General features: G+C 33.6%; 3 protein-coding genes across 3 annotated transcripts; 1 reads left to right on the forward strand and 2 right to left on the reverse strand.

Moving 5' to 3' along the window:
* The first annotated feature begins 4,661 nt into the window (after positions 1 to 4,661).
* On the forward strand, positions 4,662 to 6,119 carry LOC145119903 (Ankyrin repeat family protein). Its single transcript, XM_079055669.1, has 6 exons — positions 4,662 to 4,915; positions 5,176 to 5,267; positions 5,387 to 5,465; positions 5,546 to 5,640; positions 5,750 to 5,845; positions 5,918 to 6,119. Exons 1-6 carry the CDS (start codon positions 4,738 to 4,740, stop codon positions 5,984 to 5,986), a joined length of 609 nt encoding a protein of 202 aa, XP_078911795.1. The 5' UTR covers positions 4,662 to 4,737; the 3' UTR covers positions 5,987 to 6,119.
* On the reverse strand, positions 6,120 to 9,006 carry LOC145119902 (ras-related protein RABC2a-like). Its single transcript, XM_079055668.1, has 6 exons — positions 8,595 to 9,006; positions 8,062 to 8,130; positions 6,926 to 6,991; positions 6,704 to 6,825; positions 6,492 to 6,620; positions 6,120 to 6,386 (listed from the first exon to the last, which is right to left on the reverse strand). The coding sequence occupies exons 1-6, from the start codon at positions 8,722 to 8,724 to the stop codon at positions 6,279 to 6,281; spliced, it is 624 nt and encodes a 207-aa protein (XP_078911794.1). The 5' UTR covers positions 8,725 to 9,006; the 3' UTR covers positions 6,120 to 6,278.
* Positions 9,007 to 9,554: 548 nt separating this feature from the next.
* On the reverse strand, positions 9,555 to 12,246 carry LOC145121517 (uncharacterized). The gene is made up of 9 exons (XM_079057252.1): positions 11,610 to 12,246; positions 11,339 to 11,505; positions 10,965 to 11,262; positions 10,686 to 10,878; positions 10,406 to 10,463; positions 10,010 to 10,324; positions 9,895 to 9,928; positions 9,757 to 9,812; positions 9,555 to 9,626 (listed from the first exon to the last, which is right to left on the reverse strand). Exons 1-9 carry the CDS (start codon positions 12,244 to 12,246, stop codon positions 9,555 to 9,557), a joined length of 1,830 nt encoding a protein of 609 aa, XP_078913378.1.
* Positions 12,247 to 19,845: the final 7,599 nt, after the last annotated feature.

Consider the following 19,845-nt stretch of genomic DNA (forward strand, 5'->3'; position numbering starts at 1 on the left):
TAGGCCTGGTCACATTTTGGGGTTAGAGGGTCAGTTTATCTATTTTGGGCCATGGATGATATGGTTGGGCCTTATTGGGCCTTTAGGCCCATTAATGATTATTGGATATGGACTTTGGGCCCATTAGCTAAGGAAGACTTTATGGGCCATTTGGGAGGGACTTGGGGACTTGGGCTCTCCACTTAGATGGGGTTTGATCCTAACATTAAGTAATGCTATCATTGTTCAGTGCAGGTGGTTACTGACTGTTAGGAGAGCAACTTTCGGATTCTTCAAACAGAGGTGAGTCTACTCACCATACCAATGGGTCTAAGGCACCAAGGGCGACCCATTTTATGATGTGTAGTATCCTAGCTGAGATTGTATTGTGTGCTATGTTAGTTAGTATGAGCTAGGAAGTATGCTATTGGTATATGTGGTATGTTGTATGGAAGACCATGGGAGAGCCTATGACACTTGGATATAAGACCATGTGGAGAGCCCATGGATTTCCTAACAAAGACCATGAGAGAGCCCATGACACTTAGGTGTAAGACCATGTGGGGAGCCCATGACATCCTGGAGTAAGACCCTGAGGAGGAGCCTACAGCATCCGTATCTGTTGTATGCATGGCTTATGTGATATGTGTAGCTGTTATAGCTAGTATGATATGTTGTATGTGGTTTGTGTGCGGTATGCTCTGGGGAACTCACTAAGCATTAGCTTACAGTTTGTGGATTTGTTTCAGGTACCTTTGAGCCCAAGGGCAAGGGCAAGGCTTGATGGCGCGGCGTGCACTCTCACTCGGACATTTTATGGGACACTCTGATCTTTGAAATAAAGTTGTACTTGACATGGTTTTGAAAACAATTGTAACTGGTTTTTGTGGATGATGAACATGTATTTTGGATAATTAAAAATAAAAATTTTCTTTTGAAAATTGGGTCGTTACATCGAGCATGTCAAAGTCCATGATCTCATGAACATCCATGGCCTTTGATTTCCAAGCAGTGAAATTGAGTTCATCAAACAGAGGAATCTTGTTGCAAGTAGTTGATTTAGGATTATAGGAAGTCGACATGATTACTTGAGTGTATCAAAAACCTGCTCTGATACTACTTGAAGGATTGTATCGATCGAATACACTTCAAGTATAATAAACAATAACAAACTAACTAAGCAAATAAAAAACAGAAAAAGTAAAGAACATGAAATATACACCAAATTGTCTTTCACCAAGAAAAGATTTGTTTTCACCAAGAAAACAGTTGACATTAGGGTTTCACCTTAATGTTGTATATATACTAATCTATACTAGTATATCCCTTAATTGAAGAGATTATATCTAATCTATACTAAGAACTGATCCTTATCACAAGGTTATCGGATCTGCTATATATATATATATATATATATATATATATAATTACATAATATACAAAAATTACATTAGATTATATAGCTAGACGTTGGCGCTGATCTTCATGCTGACGCTGATAATGTCTTGAGATGTTGGCGCTGATGTTTGCACTGGTGTTGGCGGTTAACGTATAGAGTGTTTGACTCACCAAATCATAAGGTGCGACCTTACACATGAGTTGAACATATATCACGGATTCTACTTTTATTAATGCCATGACAGAACAACAATAAAAAGGAAATAGTATTAATGGAACATTTACTACACAAGCATATGCGAATATGGTGGATGAGCTTAATGGGAAACTTCAAATGAATCCAACTAAAAATAATCTAAAAAACCATTTGAAAAGTTTGAATGCTTCTTTTTTGCAATGGTATGATATGTTTCGTGGAACTTCATGGAGTGGGTTCGCTTGGAATTCTCAAATCCAACTAATTGAAGGAAATGATTAAGTGTGGGATCACTTAATTAATGTAAGTGTTCGAGGTCTTGCATTTTACTTTGTTATATATTTATGTTATTATTCACAATTTTAATTGTATTTTGAGTTTGTTAAACAATCAAAGCCTGAGGCAGTTATATTGAAGACAAAAAGGTGGCCAACTACGATTAAATGTTGGTGTTATCTGCGAGAGATAGAGCTTCGGGAGCACATGCTGGAACAACAAATGAGAAAAATGTCCAATTAAGCAAGATTGTGAACATCAAAATAGAATGTATTACATAAGTTGATGAGCTATTAGCAAGTAATGATGCTACACTGAGGACCAACAGATAGATGATGATGAAAATGAAATTCAAGTGGTATATTCGACATGTTTTTCACCTGAAAAAAATTAAAGTGTGAAAAGGTAAAATAGTAAAAAAAAAAATTGTATATGAAGATTGGAGATGAAGCTGAACCTAAAACTGAATCATTTGAAACAAATATTATGAATGTTGTTGGTGACGTTACTAATATTATGAGGGAAGGTAACAAAAATTTTGAACGAGCTTATTACCTTCATCACTGTACTGGTGATGAAATTTATCAAGAATTGCATTCAAGTGCGAAAGAGTAAAAATAAATAAATAAATAAATAAAGTTGTATACTTGTATATGAAGATGGAGATGAAACTAAACCTGAACTTGAATGTTGAATCATGTGAAACAAACACAATTTTTTTTCCTTTTATCTCCTTCAAACTTGAGAACACGAAAGTAGTTATTCCTTTCCTCCCCCTTATTTTTTTTCTTTAAATATTTTCCTTTCCTTTCTTTTCTTTACTTTAGTAAAACTCGGGAACTAGGTGTAAGAGTTAACAATATGACATTCTCTTTCAAAAGCGTCACAACTTGTAATAACAATGTACTTTATAAGGTTAGCTACACCATACATTATAAGGAAAATGACATAAAAGCCCTTAAGTTTTCACAAAAATGTCGGTTTTACCCTTGGACGTGTTTTATGTCCAGTAAAGCCCGAAGTTTTGTTTAATTTATTCATTTTTACCCTTGTAGTCGGGTTCCAGGTAACCTACCGGTTACCTAATGCCAGTAAAGCCCTTGAATTTTCAAAAATGTTTGGATTTACCCTTAAGTTTTTCAAAAGTGTTCGGATTTACCCTTACATTGATTGGTGTTGTTGTTATTATTATTATTATTATTATTATTATTATTATTATTATTATTATTATTATTATTACATTTTTAATTATATAAAAATGTTTTATACATACATTTTTAAATGTATAAAAATATTTTATACACACATTTTTAAATGTATAAAAATATTTTTACTAATATAAATATATTTTAAAAAATATATGTACTTGTATTTAGTATTTATATATATTTGAAAACCCTAAATCTTCATCTATAATTGTTGAATCGAACAGAAAAAGCTTAATAAAGTAAAAAATGTCGTCAATGACTGATTTTGCAAAAACAAATGCTTCAGATCAATATAAAAAATGATGCATTTCGTGATATTTTTTTTGTGAACTTACAACAAACATAAATGAAGTTTACACTCGTATTTGACATTTCGTTATCAATTTTTGAGATAAAAATAGTTAATGAATGATTTTAAGTTGATAATACTTAATTTTTACAGTAATCAAGTGTTTTTGTCGAGGGTTTTTTTAATTATATTATGTATTTTCCATTTACGAGTATTATTTGTTGATCATTTATTGTTATCTACTCACTATTAACCTAATATAGTTGAATAATAGAGGTTTTTTCAAATTTTATACTAAATCTTATCTATAATCGAGTGTTTTTATTGAGGTTTTCTAATTACGAGGGTTTTATAATTGTTACGTTATGTTTTTAATTAACGAATATTTATTTTGCTTATCTATTTAGTATGATGTTTGATAAATAATACATATTTATACTTGGTAATATGTACAAATACATATAATTATATCTTTTATATAATATAAACCATATAAATATGTATTTTTATATTTGTATGTATATAATATATTTTTATATGAAATAAATATATATTTATACTTATACCTACTAAATACAAATAAATACATTTTTAAAAATGTGTGTATAAAATATTTTTATACATTTAAAAATGTATTAAAAATAATAATAATAATAATAATAATAATAATAATAATAATAATAATAATAATAATATGTATAAAAATATATTAAAAACGTATGAAAAATTTTATTCATTTAAAAATGTATGTAAAAAATATTTTTATACAATTAAAAATGTAATAATAATAATAATAATAATAATAATAATAATCAAAATAAAAATCAAAGTAAGGGTAAATCCGAACATTTTTGAAAAACTTAAGGGTAAATCCAAACATTTTTGAAAATTCAAGGGCTTTACTGGCATTAGGTAACCTAGGTAACCGGTAGGTTACCTGGAAACCGGCTACAAGGGTAAAAATGAACAAATTAAACAAAACTTCGGGCTTTACTGGACATAAAACACGTCCAAAGGTAAAACCGACATTTTTATGAAAACTTAAGGGCTTTTATGTCATTTTCCCTGCATTATAATGCATGTGAAATCGTTGAAGTCTTCATAAATGCCATGCTACATTGTATTTGTATACTATTAATATTATCCCGTGTTTGCAAATAACTATAAATAAATAAACCCCATAAGATGTTTGCTCAAAAGAAGTCATCCTAAGAACACAATATTTGTTTGAAAATAGTTGGAGGACCTTTTATGCTTCCCATGAATATAGAGGGTCTTTATTGCAACTTCCCAACAAATATATTCTCGTGTTCCCTTCCACCCTTTTCAAACTTCTCTTCTGCGCAAACCTTCTTTCTTTCTTCTGGGGTTTTAACATTCACCGGCGGAATATGGCGGTACCGGGAAGGCGCAACGGCATGATGGACGACGACGACGAAGAAGACGGAATCCTCATCTTAGAAGAAGACGCGTTGCCGGAATCTGATTTCGAAGACACCCCTCCCCACCTCGGCGACCTCGCCGCCGCCGCCAAACATGGCAACGTTGATGCACTTCGTCAAGCTCTTGGTATTTCATCATCTCATATTTATCTCTTTATTTTCCTTCATATGATTCAGATGCTTGATTAGGTTTCTTTTGGCGAATTGATAATCAATTGTTTGTTGAAGGAGGAGAATGTTATTATTCGATTATTTCTTTCCATGGCTTGATTGGGGAAAATTTTATAACATGAAATTATTATCTTAAACAAATCTAATCGATATAGAATTTGAGTATTCTGCTCTAAACTAACATAATTTTCGATGTTCATCATCAACAAAAAATAGATAATTTGGATGGAAGCATCGATGAACCAGTTGAAGATGGTGATACTGCTCTTCATCTCACCTGCCTCTATGGCCATTTATCTTGTGTTCAAGTGAGTTTCCATCTCTTCATATCTTCATATCTTCACAGCATCTCAACTCAAATTACCAATTTTGTCACTATTTTATAGATTGTTGACTAATAATCATGAGTGTTATCTTGTTCATGTAGCTATTGTTGGAAAGAGGAGCTTCAGTAGAGGCTAAGGATGAAGATGGTGGGATTCCTCTTCATGATGCTTGTGCTGGAGGTAATTTAGAAAGAAATCCATAACCTTTTACCTAATAAATAGATTCATGCCTAAAATTTCTCCCGACTTTTTCATTTTAGGGTATTTGGAAATAGTTCAACTCTTGATTGGTAAAGCCGATTCTCGTGATTGTTTAAAGAGAATGCTTGAATCAGTTGATGTAGAAGGTGACACTGTAAGTGCATCATCATCAATTGCACAAATTAATCCTAGAAAATAGAAATGTATCTTTTTGAATTTTTAATTTGATGTTTGTATAACAATGTGTAATGTGTAATGTGTAGCCTCTTCATCATGCTGCTAGAGGTGAACATGAAGAAATTGTTGGATTGTTGCTTTCAATTGGGGCTTCACCTACCAAGACAAATGTGTATGGAAAGGTTTGTGTTTGATGTTATTGTGTTTTATTTATTTATTATTTTTTTATTTTTTTATATGTTGAAACTTTACAGAAACCAGGAGAGCTAGCTGAGGTGGATACAGGAGCTTGGAATGTTTTACACTCTGCAATGGCTTCATAAAATGTAATGGTAACATTTTAAATTATTGATTTGGTTTTTTGCTAGAGGGTATTTTTGTCTTTCATTCCCAAAACATTGTATGATTAAGTGGATTTTTTTTAGTAGAGTTATACTCCGGAATTTTATTTTCAAATTTTGGGAATACCAAACACTAATTCCAACATACCACAGAAAGAGTATTTACAAAGCATTATAAAGATGTCACAACAATAGGAATTTAAGGCAAACATCTTTACACAAGCCTTATTACCCGAATAAAAATGGTAGATTTTTACATTTATGTTTTTTTCTTTTATGAGCAACATCCACCATTAGAGTTGTTGTGCTCTGGTTTTTGCTTAATAATGTTTCTCTTCACCACTGTAGACCCTTCTTCCAAAAGTCCTGGAATCTCCATTATCTATCATAATAATATCATATAAAATGTTAAAACAATCCATTTTGTCAATATATATATATATATATATATATATATATATATATATATATAAATTAATGTTTTTACCTTTAAGGCAAGCTCTTCAAAACATTGATGTACATTTTTCTGAGTTGTAGCACTACATTCGAAAAACAAACAACCAAGTTCTTTTGCAAGAACTTCACCTTCTTCCCTGGTTACAAATCTTTCAGAGTCCTGTATTAATCGAATAATTTTTTTTAAAAAATTAATAAACTCGTTGAAGCATATTAAGTATTGAAAGAGAAGGAAGGGCTTACTTTGTCGACTTTGTTTCCAACTAGCATTTTGACACAATCTTGATTAGTGGAGTGAAGATTCACTTCATTAGCCCATATTTCAGACAAATTGGTGAAGGTTTCTCTTTTTGTAACATCGTACACTATAGTTTTGATACATAAGTTAGAAAAAATTGTTGCATGAGTTTGTATATATATGATTGTATATAATATGAGAGTTTAGGGTGTAATTTGTAAATATACCAAGAATAATCCCTTGGGCACCTCTGTAGTAAGAGCTTGTCAATGTCCTGAATCTCTCCTGCCCAGCTGAGCAACAAACATAGAAAAAGTCCAAAGATTACTTGATGAATGTAAGCAAATCATTCCTCAAGATAATAAACATGTCTTTTATTATGAGTAGGTTAATCTATAAAGTAAAATACATAAAACCCACTTTCTTTTTGTCATTTTTTGTGGTTTAACTATTGTATTGTATTTTAGTTTTGTCAATGAAAACCACCTTAAGTTTTGATAAAAAGAAAAATCATGTTGTCAGACAACTATGATAGCTTAAAAGCTAGCTAATCAAAACGTGTTAGTAAACCTACTTGAAATATATAAAATGATATAGAAGGACATGCAAAGAATTGAGTTTTTATATAACTAATAATGCGTATATTTGGGGGAAATTTTAAATAATTTCAATAAGCTCGTTGAAATATTAGTATGAATAGTTTTTTAAAAAGCTAACTGATAAGCTAGTTTTTGATTTGTCAAATATGACTTTCGAAAATTAAGATCGCTGTAATATGCCATATATAGTCTTAATACATGCAAACAAATCATTACTCAAAAAAAAATAAACATATCATGAATAGGTTAATTCATTGGGAAAAATACATAAATGCCACTTTCTTTTTATAAATATTTATAGTTTAACAATTATATTTTAGTTTCATTGATGAAGTTTGATAATTCTTTTTTATATAGCATGTTAAAGTGGTCGACATATCATTTTTATTGACATAACTGAAATATAGTGGCTGAAATTGTTATCTATTATTTCTTTAGCAGCCGGATTTAAAGATATCAATTTTGTGTTTTTAACATTTGGTCCTACAAGGCTACAAGTGTACTAAGGAATTAAATGTTTATTTTGCCGATATTAATTGTGATATATTATATTTTATTTTCATTTTCTGATGAGTTTTTTACAATGTCGCAAGATTATTATAGAATTTGTTATTTTGAAAATGCATTTCCTAATTAAATGTGTAAACATAAATAAGATTTTATGTTACAAATAAGCTATTATTATTATTTTTTAAGAAATAACATAAACAAGAAAACACGTGCATTCTATTTTATCAACTTATTGATTTATTGTTGATGTTTACCTGTGTCCCAAATTGTAAGTTTTAATCTTTTCCCATCAACTGTAAGCTGCTTGATTTTGAAGTCAACACCTGTTCAACAATCACAGATTAAAATTATCATCAAATACAAACGAAAGAGGTTAATTTTGACTTTAGAAGTCAAAATTGTCACACTTCTAACTTGAGATCGATGTGATTCCTAACGTCGTGGAAGTTATTGATTCTATTATTGTTGGGATCTCAGAAAAGATAGCAATTATTACTACTTTTGCCCAGGGAAATACTAGGTTTCACATCAAATTCAAGCTCTATTGTTCCACATTCGGAAGCATAGATCATAGATGAACCTACATTTTTGGTAATTTACCTTTGAAATACTTCTAATTGACAAAAAATCAACATATCGAAGTGCTAATATATACACGAAAAGAAAATTTATGAATATAAGCACCTAAGTTACGTTAATTCAATAGAGGAAATAAGTGTTCGTGAATTTCAAAATAAAATTGGGAAAATCCCGTGAATCAATCATAGTAGGACTTGATTAAAATTACCGATTGTAGGAGCTAGATCGTCGACGGAGCCAGAAATGAAACTGACGAGCAGACTACTTTTGCCGACACCGGAATCTCCGATCAGTAAGATCTTAAACGACAGATCGTACTGACCTGAGGACGAACCCATTTTGATGATCCAAAATAAGCTTTAGTTCTCTAGATTTTTTGAATAAACGGTGCGTCTGATCAATTTCTGCAAAAGTGGGGTTAATTCAGAAGCAAAACACGTACATGACACTTCAATGGCAGCAAATTTAGGAAGAAATCAAGAGCAAAAGTGGGAGTTATGAGTGTGGGAGATGGAATCTAGAGAGAGAAAATTTGGGGGGAGAAGAGGAGGAGCTGTTTCTATCTGGAGACTGGAAGTAAGATGCGAATCCAGTCATGAAGCGCACGTTTCAGTTTTTTTGGTCATTCCATAAGTTTTATTTTATTTGAAAATTGAAATAATATATTGTTCATCCATATATTCAAAAATAACTAAAACTATCAATTAAAATTAAATAATATCTTATATTATTATATTATAGAACATATTAGTCATATCTTGAATGAATTTTAAGAGGTATAAGATACAAAACTTAGAAGTAAAGTTGTTTTCATACATTTTAAAATGATTTATCTTTGTTAGTAATTTTAGTGTCATAACCATTTAATATGATCGAAATTTATTCAAAACAAGTTGAGTTCAACTTAAGCTATAATACGGGTTTGAAGGCGTGGGAGTGCACACACAGATAAACTAAAGTAATCTCGGAACCAACACCCTGTTGGGTTCTAAGTGGCATATCCCCTGGTGGTGGTCTTGCGAGGTGCAGGACAATGTCGAGACTCGAAACCGGTTCCATATGTAAACAATATACTCGACAGTTGAAGACCTGCCAAAAACCTAATTGTCTCACCTGTTGAGAATAACGAGACTTTCCCTCTTATTGTAACCGAAAAAAGCTATCGTTTCTATATATCGTCAAGTTCGATTGTTGCAAAGATATAATCTTCTCTTAACGTTATCAGTGGCAAGTCTAGAACCTAAAACCACATGGTTCACTATTCAAATTAAATAGACAAAAATATATATAAAAAAAAATCTATTGCGGGTTCGGATCGGGTTGAGTTATATAATTAAAAAAAAAAAGATTTAAAGTTATTACAATTGTACCTGACGAGGTCTTATAGCTTGATACAATTTCACAATCCTTTCATTACTAATACTTCCTAAAACATTTTTTTCAATATATGACACCAAACTATCACTTAAAAATTGATCACCCATTTTGTTTCATACATCAGTCTTTACCAACTTCATTGCTGAAAATGCGCGTTCCACACTGCTGTTGCAACGGGTAAGATCAATGCAAGTTTCAAGAGAATATAAACCTTGGGATATATATTATATGCTTCTGTACTTCGACCATCTTTTTGGCAAGTTCCCCAATGTTCTTCAATTGATTGAATCTTTCATCTTCTCGCACATCCTTAATGTAATTTTTAAGTTCAACTTCAAGAATTTGAAGATCATATTCTGTTCGAAACTCTTCCTGATAAAGTGTAGCCATTTCCATTAGTTTATCCAAATCAAATGCTTTGAAAGACTCACGTGGGCACAAACAAGCTATGCAAAGAAGTAATTTCGTGTTGGCTTCATTAAAGCGATGGTTAAGCTCTTGAAGTTGCATATCAATCACCGCCTTAAATACATCAACATGATAGTGGTGCAAGTTATTAACCTGAAAATAAAATGAATCTTTAATATACAAATGAGAAAACACAATAAATAAATCAAGTTGGTAATATCAAACGTTACTAACATGTGAACCTCTTCGACGACTTAATCCGTCATAATATTCATCTTCCATATCCACGATTCTAACATCGTGTTTATCACAAAATAAAGTAACATTCCCTAAAAGTGGTTCTCATCCTAAATCTCTAATTTCTTGAATTGCTTTTTTAGAGCTACTTACTTGATTCGTGGCATTTACGATATCTTGATATTTTCTTTGTAATGTTGTATTCAAATGATTTGTGACTCCCAAGATATCAACCATCAAGTGTAGACAAAACACAAAATCAAAGGACTTTAATAACCTTAAGATGCGAATTGCTTCAGCTTTACGATCACGATCACTATTATCTTTACCAAGGTCTTCAAGTACTTCACAAATGGAGGGATATATGTTCTTGATATTCAGTAGAGATGAAAAATGAGAACCCCATCGAGTATCAGATGGTCGTTTGATACCCACTTCTTGATTCAAACCGGTACCACTCTCAAGTTCACCTAAAATTTACCATATAAATAATTAATTAGCATAACATAAATACAAAATATTTTAATAATAAATTTAGTACAATTATAAAGCAAACCTTCAACCAATGCTTCCATAACTTTATCTGCTTGTTTTTTTCTTAAATTATCCCGTCGCTTGTAAGAAGATCCAATAATGTTTAATAGCCGCGAAACCGCATCAAATAAATCATTAACCTTCGTGTGATTTTTTGCAACAAACACTAGGGCTAATTGTAACTGGTGAGCAAAACAATGAATAAAGTATGCAAATTTTGTTTCATTCATAATCAAAGTCTTCAATCCATTAAATGCACCACTCATGTTACTAGCACCATCATAGCCTTTCCCTCTACTGCTAGTAGGACTCAAATTCCACTTTGAGATCATATCATAAATGGTAGCCTTTAGTGTCAAAGCTGAAGTGTCACTAACATGTCTAAGGCCAACAAACCTTTCTACAACTTCCCGACCCTTTTTTATTTACAAACCTCAATACTAATGCCAATTGTTCTTTACAAGAAACATCACGTGACTCGTCTACTAGAATTGCAAAAAAATCTTTTCCAAGATCTTCCTTAATAACATTCATAACTGCATCTGAACATGCCTGCACGATATCTTTTTGGATATCACTGCATTTCAATTGTGTATTTTTTGGAGCATTCTTTAATACAACACGATCTACCACATCACATCGATCGGCTAACCATTGTAAAAGTTACCTTTATTATCTGAGTCGTCCTTCTCGTCATGACCACGAAATGCTAATCCTTGATGCAATAGGAATCTAACACAATTAATTGAAGCATTCAAACGGGTACGATATTCTTTTTCTTGTAAAGTGGTTTGTTTCTCAAAAGCAGATGTTATGGATTGCCTTTGGTTCATTAAATTTTGACACTTTTGGACAGTAATATTGTGTAGAGTTCCAGCTTTATGATCATCTAGTCCTGATTTCCTATTCCAAGCTTTGAATCCAGATTTCACAAAATGATCTGATCCACCTTGGTTTGGTATATCGGATTTGAATAGATAACAACATAAGCAAAAGGCGACGTTCTCTTTTATACTATATTCTAACCAATATTTGTTGTCATCAAACCAATATATATTGAATCTTCGTTGTTTACCTCCAAAAGCACGTTGTGGAAACTTGTAGTTTTGAGGTTGGAAAGGACCTTTTTGCAAGTATGCCCTTCTAATTTCATCTCTTTGATTCACATGATAGCATTCCATACCCGGTCGTTCTGCCGGATCAACAGGTAGTGAACTTAAATCAACTCTCATATGCTTATGTTGCTCATTATCGTCTTCAACTGTTTTTTTATCATTCTTTTGAAAAAACTTGAATAAAGACATCCTTGATTTTAATTTCTAAAAGAAACAACAATCAAATAATCAAACAAATTAACAACAATCAAATAATCATATCACATTAAGAGTATTAAGAGTATGAAACAATATATATTATTAAAAAAAAACTAAATTATATACATTTGAACGGCCAAACAGTGAATAAAAATTATCATTACTCATATTGTGGTTTTAGATGAAAAAGGAATTGGACCTTCATATTTTATTGTTTAGAAAAAAATGAATATTTACCTATTGTGTTGTGTGGCTACTGGCTACGTAGGATATCCCAAATTCCCAATTCCCAAATTCCCAATTCCCAAAATGAATATTTTTTTTCTTTACCAAAAATAATAAGGTGGTTCATTTAATTTTTATATGGTAGGTCACTAAAAAATAGTATATATAACTTGTTAAAAAAAAGGTGGGTCAAGTGACCCACCATAGTTGTATGTAAATTCGCCTCTGAACGTTACTATGCACAATTGTTGTCTAAAAGAATACTAAACAAAGCAAGGTACTTTATGTTTGAATCTTAGATTTTGCATGAAATCTAGATTACATCTCTTTGTTCGAATCTTAAATTTTGCATGAAATCCAAATTATATGTCTTTCTTGTATTGTCCCAAATCTGATTACATCATACCCTAGGCAATAAGGTTAAGCCACAGATTTTGGGAAGTGTTCTGTGACATCCCCACTTTCACGGCCAGAAAAGACCGATTTTGTTTATGGTTTATAAAAATCAGAGTACATCTTTTAATAAAAACGTTGCAGAATTTGTTCCCAGAAAAACATGATAAATACGTTATCAAAGCATTTCCGAAGAAATGTATTTTATCCATTTTAAAACATTTGAGATGTCATCGGCAATACAGAAACATAAGCATAAACAGATCTTACATTCATTTACACTAGTGATCTACATCTCTTTTAAATCCCTCAGTGTAAAGTAGCTTCATATCGACACCTGTGATACAAATAAGCTTGAGTGGGTCAGGTTGGGAAACCTGGTGAGTACATAGGGTTTTCAACCCACAATAATTTAATTATTATGTTTAAACATCAAACAATCAACCCAATTACCCATCCCCATTATCTTCCTTACTCTTAAGGTCTACCCTAAGAGTCGTCTATCCTGCATGCGTTCATTCCGAAGTCCATTGCTTTCAGGGATTATATGACAGACACTAAGTCCATAGCTGCCAATGGTCGTTCGTAAAGCACTAATTCCATAGCTGCTAAAGTTCATTCATCGGGTATTAAATCCATAGCTACCAGTGTTTATCTAATAGGTACTAAGTCCATATCTACCAACGTTTATCTAACAGGTACTAAGTCCATAGCTACCAACGTTTATTCGATAGGCACTAAGTCCATAGATGCCGATGTTATTTGTTAGGCACTAAGTCTATAGCTGCCAACGTTTATCTAATAGGTACTAAGTCCATAGCTACCAACGTTTAATCGATAGGCACTAAGTCCATAGCTGCTGATGTTATTTGTTAGGCACTAAGTCTATAGCTGCCAACGTTCACTCATATCATCTTTCATCTCTCATCATTCATCTACCCATGTTTATCCCAACATATTCGTAGATATAAAATACATATACAGAGTAAATTATTTAAAACATGTATAAAATCGTTCATCCGGCATAGGAAGCAAGTATTCAAATAATATGCACACATAGCACGTAATTTATATAAAATACTTCATATCTATGTGTAAGATGAAAGTAACTACGCACTCACTTGTTAAAGTGATGATTCCAAACTTGGGCAGCGCTTCACTTTTAACGATTCTAATTTCCTTCGACGAAACCTAGCATTATTATCGCTAACTTTTAGTCTAATATTTACCGTGACTAATTATTAGTCTTAGCATTATTATTATCATATAAACGTTTAAACAATATTTTCCAACCACTATGTACAGATAGGGGCCAAACATAAAACACCGGAGGGCAGGACCATTTTGGCATATAGCACTTCTGAAATCCAACAACCCTATGCGACCCTTTAAACCAGATTCCCCGTACCGCGAGTAGTTAAAAAGATATTATAACGACACTTATATAACCCATAATAATAGCTCAAATAATTATTATAAGGTCCTAATAACGTTACTATATTTAAATAAAAGCTATATTAAAAATTAGGTAGGCGTATCTTACCTACGAGGGGGTTTGGCTAGAAGCTGGGCTCTGCAAGGGCAGGACTTCCGAGCCGAAAGCTCTTCTTCTCGTAGCCGTCGAGCGCTCCGGGGCTTTCTTCTAGCGCTAGGGGAGTTTTTGGGAGGTTTAGAGAGAGTGTAGAGAGAAGAAAGAATGGGAAATGTGTGAAGAAAATGAGGGTGAGAGAGGTTCTATTTATAGGGTGAAATATGGCTGAACTTGGTGCCACATGTCACCATCTGGTGACAAGACTTGGGGAGAAAGCAATGGCCAAGATTGTGTCACATCACTCATTTTCGCACAACACACTTCCGACTTCTAAAATCCGTAACTTTCGCATACGAGCTCCGTTTTTGACGTTCTTTATATCCATGTGTAGGTAAAAATAAGATCTACAACTTTCATTTTGACTCCGTCGGCTAATTCTCGACCAATCTTAAATTTAACAGTAGAAGGTGACTACACTGTTAAATGTCCGCGTAAAATTCATAACTTCTACATACGGACTTCGTTTCCGTCTGTCTTTTTGTCGTTGAGTTCCTCTTAATGAGATCTTCAATTCTCATTTAGGTCGCGTTGGCCAAAAACCGCTCGATCTAAAATTCGAGTTTCGGGCCGTGTACTGCTAGGCCAAATCTTAGAAAAATCATAACTTCCTCATACGAAGTCAGATTTGGGCGTTCTTTTTATGCACGCTCTCGGTTTAACGTATACTACAACTTTTGTTTAGATCACTAAGGCCAAAAATTCCTCTATCGTAAATTCACTATTTACGTCGTGTAGTGCCGTGCCGGTTTTGTCGCGAAACTTCGACGGGCCATAACTTCTTCGTTATAACTCGGATTTCGGCATTCTTTATATGTACGGAAACCTTGTGACATAATCTACAACTTGGTTAAGATTAATCTTTCTAAATAATCTTCCATCAAAAACTCATTTTTGATGCTCATTGTCTCTAAATTGACTAGCCCGAATCTGCGGGCGTTACATGTTCATTCACGATCCTTGAAATATTCAAGTTGTTATTGATATTTTGTCCCTATTTTCTAACATAGCCCAACTACATTTGTGGTTCACCAGGTAAGACACTAGCCTCTCCATATGAGAGGTTCAATGTTTGAAACCTGGTGGTTTCAATTAGGATTTGGCCAGTAGAGGGTATGCGATGTACTTCGGTGTATTGGCATATCGCCTAAAGGATGAGCCCTATCCCTTATCCTTGCATGGGTTTTGGATGCTGATTGAAAATTGATAAGATTTATAGGACTATAAGAGAAGTATCATGGGACACACGATTATTGTTAGTTTCCTTGTGAGAAAAAGACGCTAATGATGGAATGGTGACAATATACGCCGAAACTTGGGAATTCATGAAAACATAGTGTTATGACATAATAACGATGTTTACTTGTCACACCCCCGACCGAGGCGGAACATGCCGAGAGTGCGACTAAGTTCATGGATCACAGATAAACTGAATATATAGCACAAGTACAACGATAAACAAAACAACATTTGTATTCCATCATTAAGTCTGAATACATGGTTCTTACAAATAATAATAGTACAATAGTTGCCTTAAATAGGTAAGCAGATAACAAAACTAGATAGTTAGGTCGTCGGTAATCCATGACCAATCTTCTGTCTGAACGTTTGTCTAATGATCTCCTGAGAATACATGTAAGTTTGAGGTTCAACACAAAGGTTGGTGAGTGTCACAGGTTTTCTAAAATAATTATACGATCTAAAAAGTATTGCCTTTGTTGTTTGATAAAGATAGAAATCTAAAAAGTAAAAGTGTGTTTGGAAATGTTTGATAAAGATAGAAATCTAAACTGTGGTTTCTAGATAATGAAATCTAGTCAAAGTTTATAGTGACAAAGTTGTACGGATAACCGATAAACAGACATACGAACATACAGATTAAGTTATCTGCCAAGGTTGTGCTTAGCAACTGCAGATATGGATAAACGGATGAATAACAAGTATATTTGATAAGCATAAACGTAAAAGTGTACGATACTTGTTTAAACAATTGATAAAACTTAGGGTAGTGTACATAAGCACATGTACAAGCCTAAGATACAAGTTCTATAACTTGTATAAATATGTAAACCTATATATTTGTGTATGTATGCGGTATATTAAAACTACCAAGTTGATAACCGTCTATACAATCATAGCACATTTGTAGTCGGAATGTATATGTTATTTTTATTAGTTGTATTATTTTAACAACATAACATATGTAAATATTGATGTTTAAAACGATTTTGTTTACTTATAACATATAAGTATTTAAACAAATATTTCACAAGATAGAAATGTGTTTACACAAAATAATGATAATTCATGTGTATTTTGTATGACAAATATTACTTAGTACACGTACTACCATGTACATACGAGGGCTAGGCATGAAACACCGGAGGGCAGGATCATTTCAGCAATTAAGCCGTTCTGAAATCCAACAACCCTATGCGGCCCTTCAAAACAGATTCCACGTACCGTAAGTAGTAAAATAGTAAATAATATTTTTGTGTGATTTATATCGCATGAAAATAATGATGTTGTTTGTATAAACAAAACATTTAGACACATGTGTGTGTGTGTGTATATATATATATATATATATATATATATATATATATATATATATAATATAGTACATGTAGTACATGTATTCCCCCCCCCCCCAAAAAATATGTAAAAGTGGGGCCGTAACACTCACCTTAACGAGCGGTTATCAAGTCGTTTTGAAAGTCGGGATGTGTTGTCGTGAGGTTGTAATCTACGGGTTTAATTCGATTTCCGGCGGAAACAACAGCAAACGACGACGACCGTTTAGAGATCGTCGACGGAAACAACATCAACAATGGTGGAAGGCAGTCGACGGTGGTGTGCGGTAGGGGGCTGCTCCCGACGGCCTTCTGCTGCTTTGTTTCTGTTTGAATTCGACGGGAAAACGAGTGGGAATGAGAGAGAGGCTGGTGGTGATGGCATACAACAACAATGGTGGTGCTGTGATGATAAGTGAAGTCTAGTAGCCTTCTGCTGACGGATTTTCTTGGCTTCTCCGACGAGTATGATGACAGAGGAGGGTGGAGAAAGGTTTCTCGATAGCACACAATGGTAAAGGGGTAGTTTTCTGGTGGGAAAAGGGTGGAGGCAGTGAGGTGTTCGGTGGTGGCAGTGGGTGCTTCAAAGCAGTGGCAGGAGGTGTCGTTGGGCAGCAGGAGGGTGGCTGACTTCGTGTTTCTTCCTCCTTTTAATCTGGAAAACAGTGAGGTAAGGAGGCTGAGGTGTTTGTTGATGAACAAGGGGTTATAAGGAGGATTTGGGTGGTAGAATGGTGGTGAATTGGTGGTGTTAGGATGGTTTAGTAGTGGTGTATGGTGGTGATTAGGCTAGAGAGATATGGAGGGGGAGAGAGAGATTTGAGAGAGAGCTGGAGTTGTTATGTGAAAATGGAGGTGGTGTGAGTCTCCTTTTATAGTTGAAGTTCTGACACACAACACAAGTGAACCATCCCTCCAACTCATCTTGTACTCTCTTAGTGAAACTTGAACACAGTAGAAGAGGGGGAGGAAAGAAGAACGTGGGGAAGAAGTAGAAGGGAAGGAAATCTAGACTTTTTAGCTTCTTGGGTCACATGTGGTTGTACCCCATTAAATGCCCAAAGACACTCCAAATTGGGTGCGTTGGGATCCGTGCATCGAGAATTTTTTTAGAAATTACCATTAGATAGAGTTTAATTCAAGGATTCCGGAACATCAAACGGATAAATTTTTGGAGTTACGGATCTCCGGGAAATTGCGTTTGAAGTTTCGCGTCTTAACAACTCGCGGTGTCCGTTTTCGCGACTTTTGTAAATATTTTTGTAAAAATTATTTCGAGTGTGGAATTAAATAATAGACTATAACCTGAATCCAAAAACACTCTCGGAAATCCCGTCGTCAATGCGTAAGTGCCTCAACGGATCGATTCGGTGTTACGCGATTAAAGAAAAACAGTGTTTTACTGTCTGTTTTCTTAAAACTGTCGTATCTTTTGCATACGAACTCCGTTTTGGACGTTCTTTATATTTTCTGAAACAGGGAAACACATACTATGAGATTAGAATAATTTCTTCGTTTAAAATGACTTTTTACGAATTTTCAGTTTTTCAGACGTATTCCTAAGGTTACAGTTTGTGCGGTTTGATTCGTTGTACATTTGAAAGTACGATATCATCAGGTATCATATAATAGTTAAAATGAACTTATTTATTTTACTTAAGATACACTAAAACTTAATAAGTCAAGTTACAACGAGATTCGCGGTTAAATGGTCGGTTATAATTTTTGCCTAAAATTTCAGGATGTCACATTAATAATACCACGTCAATAAGATTATATTGGCATATGTGATCGGATCAAGATTTAGAAGAGAAAGAAGGAAATTGACTCCCAACTGAATACTAACTCCATTTCCGTGACCCATGTGTTTTTCATAATAAGGTTGAAACCTCATTCATAAGTTGGGGGTCGAAACCGCAAGAAGAATTTGGATGAAATCCCCTTACATTGCTTCTTCTTCTTATACATAAGTCTCATGTACCATTTTAGGACTTTCAATAACCAAGGGGTACTGTGTGAATACATTTCTAGATAGTCAACAACGGCCAGTGTCATTTCAAAATAGATATCCATATTACTTCTAAGTGGTTGGACCACACTTGCGTCCACCCATAGCCCTTTATGACTGAAAACATAGCATGCCTAACATATTATTAGTGTTCTGCAACTGACCCCCTACATTGGCCCTAGGGTGGGTTAATCTGTATCGCTTAGATGGTGCAGTTTTCTATTTTTTTAGGATCATCCTCATTTCGACTATTAATGATGTGTCACGCATGACTAGCATCTACATAAGAATCACTCAAACCCTTAATATGATCTCGTAGTTCTTCACTTAGAACACATATCTTAACATTTAATATAATAATGGTATATCTACCATATATCTAGGAATTAACAAAACATGTGTATTTTTCTGGAAGGGAACATAAGAGTACCACAACAATTTGTTCTCACTCCATATGCATATCCTCATACTTCATCATCATGATTAGATCGTCAAACACATTAATATGCATCTTGATGGAACATATATCTTTCATATAGTATGTAAAGAATGTCTTCAAAATGATCAATTGGTTTGCTAAACATTTATTGAGGTGTCCTATTAGGTCAAACCCAATTATTTGACGAGTCAAAGTATTGCATTCACCGACTACCTATATCAGCCAACTGATGGCCAGTACTGGCCAAGTTTAGTCATCAGCCAAATCCCTATTAACGGTCACAGTTGACTGAAGACATGTTCGCCAAGATCAATCCTGATATCTCAGTGATTGGGATTGATTCAAAGATAGATACGTATTTGTT

This window comes from Lactuca virosa, chromosome 6 (assembly GCF_052849685.1).
Source record: "Lactuca virosa cultivar CGN04683 chromosome 6, Lactuca_virosa_CGN04683_v6, whole genome shotgun sequence".
NCBI lineage: Eukaryota > Viridiplantae > Streptophyta > Magnoliopsida > Asterales > Asteraceae > Lactuca > Lactuca virosa.

Excerpts from the sequence above, each read along its gene's own strand:
- LOC145119902 (XM_079055668.1), bottom strand. The coding sequence starts at position 8,724 with ATGGGTTCGTCCTCAGGTCAGTACGATCTGTCGTTTAAGATCTTACTG. Across the intron at positions 8,131-8,594 it reads CGATCTAGCTCCTACAATCG|GTGTTGACTTCAAAATCAAG; the intron begins GTAATTTTAATC and ends ATTGTTGAACAG. Across the intron at positions 6,826-6,925 it reads TGCCCAAGGGATTATTCTTG|TGTACGATGTTACAAAAAGA; the intron begins GTATATTTACAA and ends TCAAAACTATAG.
- LOC145119903 (XM_079055669.1), top strand. The coding sequence starts at position 4,738 with ATGGCGGTACCGGGAAGGCGCAACGGCATGATGGACGACGACGACGAA. Across the intron at positions 4,916-5,175 it reads TGCACTTCGTCAAGCTCTTG|ATAATTTGGATGGAAGCATC; the intron begins GTATTTCATCAT and ends AACAAAAAATAG. Across the intron at positions 5,268-5,386 it reads GCCATTTATCTTGTGTTCAA|CTATTGTTGGAAAGAGGAGC; the intron begins GTGAGTTTCCAT and ends TTGTTCATGTAG.
- LOC145121517 (XM_079057252.1), bottom strand. The coding sequence starts at position 12,246 with ATGTCTTTATTCAAGTTTTTTCAAAAGAATGATAAAAAAACAGTTGAA. Across the intron at positions 10,879-10,964 it reads TATGGAAGCATTGGTTGAAG|GTGAACTTGAGAGTGGTACC; the intron begins GTTTGCTTTATA and ends GGTAAATTTTAG. Across the intron at positions 10,325-10,405 it reads GTCGTCGAAGAGGTTCACAT|GTTAATAACTTGCACCACTA; the intron begins GTTAGTAACGTT and ends TTTTATTTTCAG.